The 10000-nt window shown below is 38.2% G+C and overlaps 1 protein-coding gene across 1 annotated transcript in view; it reads right to left on the reverse strand.

The window, feature by feature from the left end:
• Positions 1–6073: 6073 nt before the first annotated feature.
• The window catches only part of LOC143023760 (uncharacterized), a 5497-nt gene continuing 1570 nt past the window's right edge, over positions 6074–10000 (reverse strand). The window contains exon 2 of the mRNA XM_076182373.1: positions 6074–6561. Coding sequence (XP_076038488.1) covers positions 6074–6561 — 488 coding nt within the window. The remainder of the gene's footprint in view (positions 6562–10000) is intronic.

A 10000-nucleotide genomic window follows, 5' to 3' on the forward strand; every position in this document is an offset into this window, starting at 1 on the left:
TCTTTATCTCATATTCACCTACCACACAGCCTAGTGACTAAACTGAAGAACGAAGACCTTATTCAGAAAGAATCTCACAGATCAAAGCTCATATCTCTCTGCACAAACAGTAAATGGAAACATGTAGGGAGAACGGACCTTATCAACAATCTATCTTCCCACACCCTGACATCAACGCAGCAAGAAGCACTGTCCTTAGGAATGAAGTTTGACACCGGTATGAACAACAAGAGTTATTTGGATTTTTGTGCTTAAAAACAGCCGTTGGGACGACAGCTACATCGAGAAAGGCTTCAAGCAAGGTATTATTTTAAGTTGCATTGCGTCTGCCTCTTCGAAGAGAACATCAATTCCGAAGAGATATGTCAAGGCGCTTAATGAGTTAAAGAAAATGGAAGATATCATCATCACATCTGCGGACAAAGGAGGAGGCATCGTGATCCTTGATTCCGACGACTACAACAAGAAGATGCTTGATCTCTTAGCAGACGAAAATACGTACTCTAGACAACCCGTGGCCAAGCAATTAAAGAGGCGGAGATATTCAACAAAGAAGCCAGACACCTGTTAAACAAGACAAAGCAAGGAAAGAAGTTGTTACACCTATTGGAAGAGGCCCCAAAAACTCCATCCTTACTAGGTCTGCCCATGATACACAAGCCATATATCCCATTACGACCCATCACTTCTGGGATTGGCAGTGCACCACACCGCCTAGCCAAAATTCTAGCCGCTCCTCTTTCCGCGGCTTTGGGTAGACTCAGCCAGGCACATCTTCGGAATTCATCAGATCTTAAAGAGAGGTTACAAAAAGTGAATTTCAGGGCCAAGAAATTGGTAAGTTTCGATGTGAAAAATCTTTTTACGAACGTCGCAATTGATGGTGCCCTAAAAAGCAGTTGAGAAAGTACTGGAAATGTTCGAGGATAGTGATTTACCCGTGTGCAAACGTGATTACAAGAAATTATTATCCATGTGCGTCAGGTTCGGTGCTTGTGAATTTAACGGTGAAGAATACCGCCAACATGCAGGTTTAGCGATGGGTTCTCCCCTCAGTGCAGTTATGGTCTCTCTATATATGGAGATGTTAGAAAACAAGTTTTTTCTCCGCATGATATCTGAAAATACTGTTTGGCTGAGATACGTGAACGATGTTTTAGTGATTACCCACTACAATACTAAAATTGAAAATTTATTATCTAATCTAAATAGTGTGAATTCTAACATCCAATTCACGATCGAAAATGAGATAGACGGACAACTACCTTTTCTAGACACCGTGTTAATAAGATCAGGATGCGGCGTTAGATTTAAAGTTTACAGGAAACCGACAAATAAAAATGACTTCATTCATTTCTACAGTGCACATAATAAGAGGACAAAGACTGGTGTGGTGATAGGCCTGTTTTTAAGAGCACTTCGTATTTGCAGTGACGAATTTCTAGCGGATGAAATTGAAATAATTAAAACAACTTTTGAAAAGCTCAAATACCCCAGAGGGTTACTTTGCACCCTGGAGGAGAAGGCTCGTAGTATACTACGCAGCAAAAGAGAAAAGTCCAACGCTAAATATTGGGTGGTCCCAAATTCCAATCTAACAAGAGATCTAGACAAAATCTTATCGTCCTCCAACATTCGTCTTGCAACTTCCACAGGTACGAAAATAAAGGACCTTTTAATCAAGAAAAAAGACCCAACCACAAATACAAACAGCGTAGTTTACGAAATCCCGTGTGGTGGATGTGACAGAAAATACATCGGTGAAACCGGCAGAGGCTTAGACACCAGATTGAAAGAACACCGAGCAGATGTAAGGCACCACAGGGTTAGTAGTGCATTAGTTAACCATGTCGATGAAAGAGGCCATCTACCAAAATGGGACCAGGCAAGAATTCTCATGGATAACATTACACGGCAGGAAAGAAAGGCGATGGAGTCCGTTTTTATCAACATCCATGATAACATCAATAAGAGAACTGGGGATTTAATATGGGCTAAAGCAGCAGCACACTTTATCGTAATGAATAATAAACACAGAGCCCCTGATCCAGACGGACGTTTCAGCCACGCGAACAACAGGAGGATACTTGGTCCACCCGCTGTGACAATCCGCCACACCGACAGATGAGGTCGAGTGGGGGACCAACCTGACACTTTGCCACGTTCCTTCTTTTGCCATATATATTGACCAACTTGACTTCAAACTATGTTCCTCTGAAGAAGCCACTCAGGCGAAACTAGTCAGGAATAAAAGTATTTCCCTCAGCCCGTGTTCCCTTACCTCCTATCCACATTATTATTATTATTATTATTATTATTATTATTATTATTATTATTATTATTATTATTATTATTATTATTATTATTATTATTATTATTATTACTATTACTATTACTATTATTATTATTATTATTATTATTATTATTATTATTATTATTATTATTATTATTATTATTATTATTATTATTATTATTTAGTATTATTATTATTATTATTATCATTATCATTATTATTATTATTATTATTATTATTATTATTATTATTAATACGATTATTATTATTGTCATGGTCGAATGGTTAGGAATGTTTTGTTTGTTAGACTTTATTATTGTTATTATTATTATCATTATTATTGTTATTATTATTATTATTATTATTATTATTATTATTATTATTATTATTATTATTATTATTATTATTATTATTATTATTATTATTATTATTATTGTTATTGTTGTTGTTGTTGTTGTTGTTGTTGTTGTTATTATTATTATTATTGTTGTTGTTGTTGTTGTTGTAGTTGTTGTTTTTGATTTTGTTGTTGTTGTTATTATTATTTTTAATTTCATTATTATTATTATTATTATTATTATTATTATTATCATTATTATTATTATTATCACAATTATTATTATACGATAGCGTGTGTGTTTTTTGTGTTTTATTATTACTGTCATTACTATTATTGTTATTATTATCATTATTATTATTATTATTATTATTATTATTATTATTATTATTATTATTATTATTATTATTATTATTATTATTATTATTATTATTATTATTATTATTATTATTATTATTATTATTATTATTATTATTATTATTATTATTATTATTATTATTATTATACGATAGCGTGTGTGTTATTTTGTGTGTCACGCTTACATCAAAAGCAACGACCTTCCATGGTGTCGAAGTTCTCGAAGCTGCCGAAGTTCTCGAAGGTGCCAAAGTTCTCGAACGTGCCGAAGTTCTCGAAGGTGCCGAAGTTCTCGAAGGTGTCGAGGTTCTCGAAGTTCTCGAAAGTGCCGAAATTGTCGAAGGTGCCGAAGTTCTCGAAGGTGTCGAAGTTCTCGAAGGTGCCAAAGTTCTCGAAGGCGCCGAAGTTCTCGAAGGCGCCGAAGTTCTCGAAGTCGCCGAAGTTGTCGAAGGTGCCGAAGTTCTCGAAGGTGCCGAAGTTCTCGAAGGTGCCGAAGTTCTCGAAGGTGCCGAAGTTCTCGAAGGTGCCGAAGCTCTCGAAGGTGCCGAAGTTCTCGAAGGTGCCGAAGTTCTCGAAAGTGCCGAAGTTCTTGAAGGTCTGGAAGGTTTCGAAGTTCTGGAAGGTCTCGAAGTTCTGGAAGGTCTCGAAGTTCTGGAAGGTCTCTAAGATCAAATAAAAATGAAGAAAGACAATATGGACGAGCTCTATATAATTGAAACAAATGAAGCATTAAATCTGAGGTCAAATGCTAATCAAAATTCTATTTGCTTATATTCAGTTTTCGAAAAAATATCTCAAGCAATGGTCGATAATCTTTATGTAGGGGCATATAAAAACATGAGAACTGTCGAACTTGAAGAGAGAGAGCTACATTACAAAATATCCCTCCCAGAAAAATAACCATGCAATTTATTGCCGGCCCTGATGCGAGGAGATATAATAATCCAACAAATGATGAAATTGCAGCAATATTTGTCGGTGATGATGGAGCATCTCCTGTCCAGCGTGACATTATAGTGTACCCTGAAGGACAACAGAGGGAGAGGATATCCTACCTCTCTTGCCATCTTGATGCAATGATTTACCCTCTTCTCTTTCGTGTAATTTACACGGGTTCCGCTAGTTATTATTATTATTATTATTATTATTATTATTATTATTATTATTATTATTATTATTATTATTATTATTATTATTATTATTATTATTATTATTATTATTATTATTATTATTATTATCATTATTATTATTATTACTATTATTATTATTACTATTATTATCATTATTATTATTATCATTATTATTATTATCATTATTATTATTATTATTATTATTATTTTAATCATTGTTATTATTATCATCAGCATTATTATTATCATTATTGTTATTATCATCATTATTATTATTATCATTATTATTATTATTATTTTTTTTTTTTTTTTTTTTTTTTTTCTTTCTTTTTAGGAATGTCCCCTGTGGGGCTACAGGGAGAAGGATGCCTAGTCCCTCTCCCCGTCCCTTTCTTCTCGCCTCTTACGATCCAAGTGGGAAACTTGGTGGCAGTATTCTTTTCCCCCACAGGGAATTCCCCCATCACAGAAAGAGAATAGTCAGAGAAATTATACAGGACAGCAACAAGGGGTTGGGGGACAGCATAACGGAGGGACAGTCGTAGTATAAAAGTGTCATCATTTCTCTATGAACAGAATTTCTTCTATCATAGACAAAATGATGTGTGGCTCTGGTCCGTAGGGGCGCCCCATATAGACCCTAAAGTATCGACCATTATTTATTTTTCTTCCCTTCCTCTTCCTTTCATTCTTTGTTTCTCTTTTTGTATATGTATATGTATATGTATATGTATATGTATATGTATATGTATATGTATATGTATATGTATATGTATATACATGTTGAATTAAATTTGACCGCAGTTTGGGCTAGAATCAACTTCTTGTTGATAGACTCAAGTTTTCTAATCAGAGATCTCGGCTCATCGGGGAGGCGGAATAAAATACTACCGTATGACTTTTCGCTCATCTTTGAGCATTTTCAAGTACAAAATATATTTGGTACAAAGGTGTTGCAGTTTAAATACAACTAAAGTGGTAATTGGGAGAGATTACAGTTAAAAACAAACTAAAGTGGTAATTGGGAGAGGTCACAATAAATATGGGGATTTTGTCCACGGGTGGACTCAGTAGGAATCTGTCCCTTGTGATTCTGGTGTTGCTTGTAGTGTGTGCCTTATGTCCGGGGGCTCACTTGGTGATATTCTGTCAAATCTTCTTTTGGAGTTGATTGTGGTGGTGAATGAGTATGTCCATGTAGAGTAGCCAGAGCCAGTGAGGTCATTCCATTTTGTATATTCATAGAGGGTTTTCTTTCCTATAAAGGGCCTCTAGAATCTCCAACCGGTGGCTGTCATTGGCAGAATCTAGGATCCTCGTGTTGTCGACCAAGATCTCCCTGGACAAAAGAGTAGAGTGTGTATCAGAAAAGTGTTTCTTTGGAGCTCCGTTCTGTAAATGGCAAGTGAGGCGTCGGGAAAGAGAAGTTGTCGTCATTCCTATATAGGAAGAAGGACAAAGCTTGCAGTCTTCGTGTGGGCAGATGAATTCGTAAACGACTTTACTTCTTTTGAGGAGGTTTTGGGTACGGAAAGGGTTATTTTTTAGGATGAGGTTAGAGGTTTTGATGTTTTTGTAGAAAATACGGAGCTCCAACTTGTCCTCGGGGTCTATGGGACGGGTTCCACGTTCAACTATTTCCCTCAATACTCTTTCATCAGTACGGTATGCTGTACTCATGAAAGATCTATAATGCAGAAGGATTGGAGGGCGTTTCTCAGGGCGGGGGCTGTGACATCTCATATAAGCGTCCATCTTTTGCATGATGATAGACTGGACGTCCTTGTTGGAAAATCCATTATTCACTAGGACTTGCTGTAGGCGTTGAAGCTCTTGATGGAGTAGGGGCCAAGTAGAACAATGGGTGAATGCTCTGTTGACGTAAGAGCGGATGACACTTCTTTTATAAGAGGTGGGACATTCTCCTTCGGCGTTCAGGCATCTTCCTTCATTAGTTTATTTGACGTGAACTGAAGTCACGACTGGCTTAACAAACACGTCTAAAAAGGGTAAGGACCCATCATCATGCAGCTCGAGAGTGAAATTAAGGCAAGAGCTACTTATAAACGCGTCACGTAAGTCCTGGAGATGTTTCCGGTCTCTGACCTTCACAAAAATGTCGTCCACATATCTACCGTAAGTGAAAGGACGAAGATGGGGAACAGAAAGAACTCTTCTCTCCACCAGGCCCATGTAAAAGTTGGCAAAGAGGACCCCAAGTGGGGACCCCATCACCACACCGTCCACCTGCCTATACATTTTTCCATCTGATCCACGGAATGGTGATTCTTTGGTGCAGGCTTCAAGCAGAAAACGCAGCAGATTTTCCGGGATGTCCAAGTGTTGATGGTAGGAACGGTAGACCTCGTCCAAGATGAAGTCTATTGTCTCATCAACGGGGACGTTAGTAAAAAGGCTTACGGCATCAAGAGATGCAATAAGGCCTGTGGGTTTTTTGCTATGGAGTAAATCAATGAACTCTTTAGGGGATTTGAGCAACCAGGTACTGGGAGTATAGGGAGAGAGAAGGCTGTTTAGGGTTTTTCCTAGGCTGTAGGTCGGGGTGGGGATTTGGCTAATAATAGGTCTAAGCGGGTAGTTGGGTTTATGTGTTTTCACATTGCCATAAGCAATATATGTATATGTATATGTATATGTATATGTATACATATATATATATATATATATATGTAGATGTATATGTATATGTATATGTATATGTATACATATATATATATATATATATATATGTAGATGTATATGTATATGTATATGTATATGCACATGCATATGCATATGTATATGCATATGTATATGTATATGTACATATATGTACATATATATATACAGTGTATATATATATAGTGTAAATACATAGATATATATATACATGTCTATACAGTGTACATATATATATATATATATATGTATATATATACAGAGTATATATATATATATATATATACAGTGTATATATATATAGTGTAAATACATAGATATATATATACATGTCTATACAGTGTACATATATATATATATATATATATAATATATATATGTATATATATATTTATATATATGTGTGTGTGTGTGTGTGTGTGTGTGTGTGTGTGTGTGTGTGTGTGTGTGTGTGTGTGTGTGTGTTTGTTTGCGTGTGTGTGTGTGTGTGTGTGTATGTGTGTGTGTGTGTGTGTGTGTGTGTGTGTGTGTGTGTGTGTGTGTGTGTGTGTGTGTGTGTGTGTGTGTGTGTGTGTGTGTGTGTGTGTGTGTGTGTCTGTGTGTGTGTGTGTGTGTATAAATATATATATATATATATATATATATATATATATATATATATATATATATATATATATATTCTGCAGAATGTCTGAAAAAGGAGGTAAAGTGATGGTGGACTGGTTGGTGAGGTTATTTAATGTTTGTTTAAAAGTGGGTAGAGTGCTGGAGGACTGGAGGAGTACCTGTATAGTTCCACTTTACAAGGGAAAAGGGGGCAAATGTAAGTGTAGTAGTTTCAGTGTATAAGTGTAGTTGGGAAAGCGTATGGGAGAGTCTTGATTCAGAGGATTATGAGAGGAACAGAGGGAGTAATTGGTGAGGAACAGTATGGGTTTAGGACAGGTAGAGGTTCCGTAGATCAGATTTTTGTGGTAAGACATATATGTGAGAAAGCTATAGGAAAAAGTAAGGACGCTTTTTGGGCTTCTATGGATTTGGAAAAGGCTTACGACAGGGTAGACAGGAAGGCACTGTGGGAGGTATTACAGATATATGGGATAGGAGGAAAGCTCTTAGGAACTGTCAAGAGTTTTTACGAGAGTACTAGAGTGTGTGTCAGGATTAGAAATGGAGAGACTGAGTGGTTTGAGGTAAAGGTGGGACTTCGTCAGGGATGTGGTATGTCACCCTGGCTGTTCAATCTGTACATGGATGAAGTGGTGCGAGAGGTAAATGCAAGGGTAGTGGGTCAGGGATTGGAGATGGTGAAAGAAAATGGAGAAAAGTGGGAGATAAGCCAGCTGTTGTTTGTGGACGACACTGCGCTTGTGGCAGGACCAGAGGAGGGATTGAGGAAGTTAGTGACAGAGTTTGGGAAAGTGTGTGAAAGAAGAAAGCTGAAGATAAATGTGGGTAAAAGTAAGGTGATGAGATGTACAAGGGGTGAAAGTGTCAGCAGACTGGATGTGAGTATTAAGGGAGAGCGACTGGAGGAAGTGGATAGTTTTAGATACTTGGGTGCAAATGTGGCAGGAAAGGGAGGAGTGGGGGTGGAGGTAGAATGTAGATTGAGAGAAGCGAGTAAATGCCTTGGTGAATTAAAATGTGTAATGAGAAATAGACATTTGGGAATGGATGCTAAGAGGAGATTGTATGAAGGAGTTATTGCGCCAACAGCACTGTACGGGGCAGAAACATGGAACATAAGAGAGGAAGAGAGTAGTTTGAATGTGTCTGAGATAAAATGTTTGAGAAGTATGATAGGGGCTACTAGTCTGGATAGAGTGAAAAATGAGGAGGTGAGGAGGAGAACGGTGGTGGAAAGGGAGTTGGGAGATAGGGTGGATGAAAGAGTATTGGGATGGTTTAGACACATGGAAAGAATGAATGAAGAAAGATTAGTAAAAGAGGTGTGGAAGGCAGATGTGGAGGGAGTGAACATGAGAGGGCGACCTAGGATGAGGTGGATGGATGGGGTAAAAGGGGCTTTGGGGAAGAGGGGAATATCTGTTGAGGAAGGATGGGAGAGGACAGAAGACAGGGTGTAATGGAGAATGGTTGTATATGGATGATGTTGTGATCCATGAGGTGGAATGGGTGGGGGATGGGGGATGAGGGAATATGTGTGAGAAAAATTTGACGCCGCCCGAAGGAGTTTCTCACCGTCTTCTTTTCTGCATCAGGTGACGGAGAGGGAGGTCGCCGATTTAATTAAGTGGCCTTGCTGTGGATGTGCTGTGTCTTGTGACATTGCTTCTGACCCAGGGCAGTGGACAAGATGCAGGGATGACCCGTCATCCAGGAGGTGCCAAGATAAGAGGCAAGGTAGAAGGGAGTGGAGCGTGATGGGGATGGAATGTATGAGAGTGGTTTTTATGCCTTTTTTTGTATGTACATATGTATATATGTATATATATATATATATATATATGTATATATATATAAATATATATATATATATGTGTGTGTGTGTGTGTGTGTGTGTGTGTGTGTGTGTGTGTGTGTGTGTGTGTGTGTGTGTGTGTGTGTGTGTGTGTGTGTGTGTGTGTGTGTGTGTGTGTGTGTGTGTGTGTGTGTGTGTGTGTGTGTGTGTGTGTGTGTGTGTATGTGTGTGTGTGTGTGTGTGTGTGTGTGTGTGTGTGTGTGTGTGTGTGTGTGTGTGTGTGTGTGTGTGTGTGTGTGTGTGTGTGTGTGTGTGTGTGTGTGTGTTCACCTTTTCACCTTGGTCTTTGGATCACGTGTTGAACTCGTGATCGACAGCTATTTCCCTCCCGGAAGAGAGCTCAGAGCTCGTATGACCGATCTATGGGTAATGCTATGACCTTTCACACACACACACACACACACACACACAACTCCCCGCCCACTAGAGTCAGAGTAACGACCCGAAGCAAGCGCAGCGATACCGAAATAATTTCGGCCCTGGGCAGGTTTCGAACCAGATACTGCGATCACCCCCGTACTTTGCAGTCCACTGCTCTACCACCCGCGCCACCAAGTCGTGTGTGTGTGTGTGTGTGTGTGTGTGTGTGTGTGTGTGTGTGTGTGTGTGTGTGTGTGTGTGTGTGTGTGTGTGTATTTATAGGCTACCCCCCGTGTAAGGGGAAAAAAGCCTTTGCTATATGTATATATATATATATATGTATGTATATATATATATAT

Source organism: Oratosquilla oratoria, unplaced genomic scaffold (genome assembly GCF_046742065.1).
Source record: "Oratosquilla oratoria isolate Oo_2021 unplaced genomic scaffold, ASM4674206v1 SCAFFOLD58, whole genome shotgun sequence".
Classification (NCBI taxonomy): Eukaryota; Metazoa; Arthropoda; class Malacostraca; order Stomatopoda; family Squillidae; genus Oratosquilla; species Oratosquilla oratoria.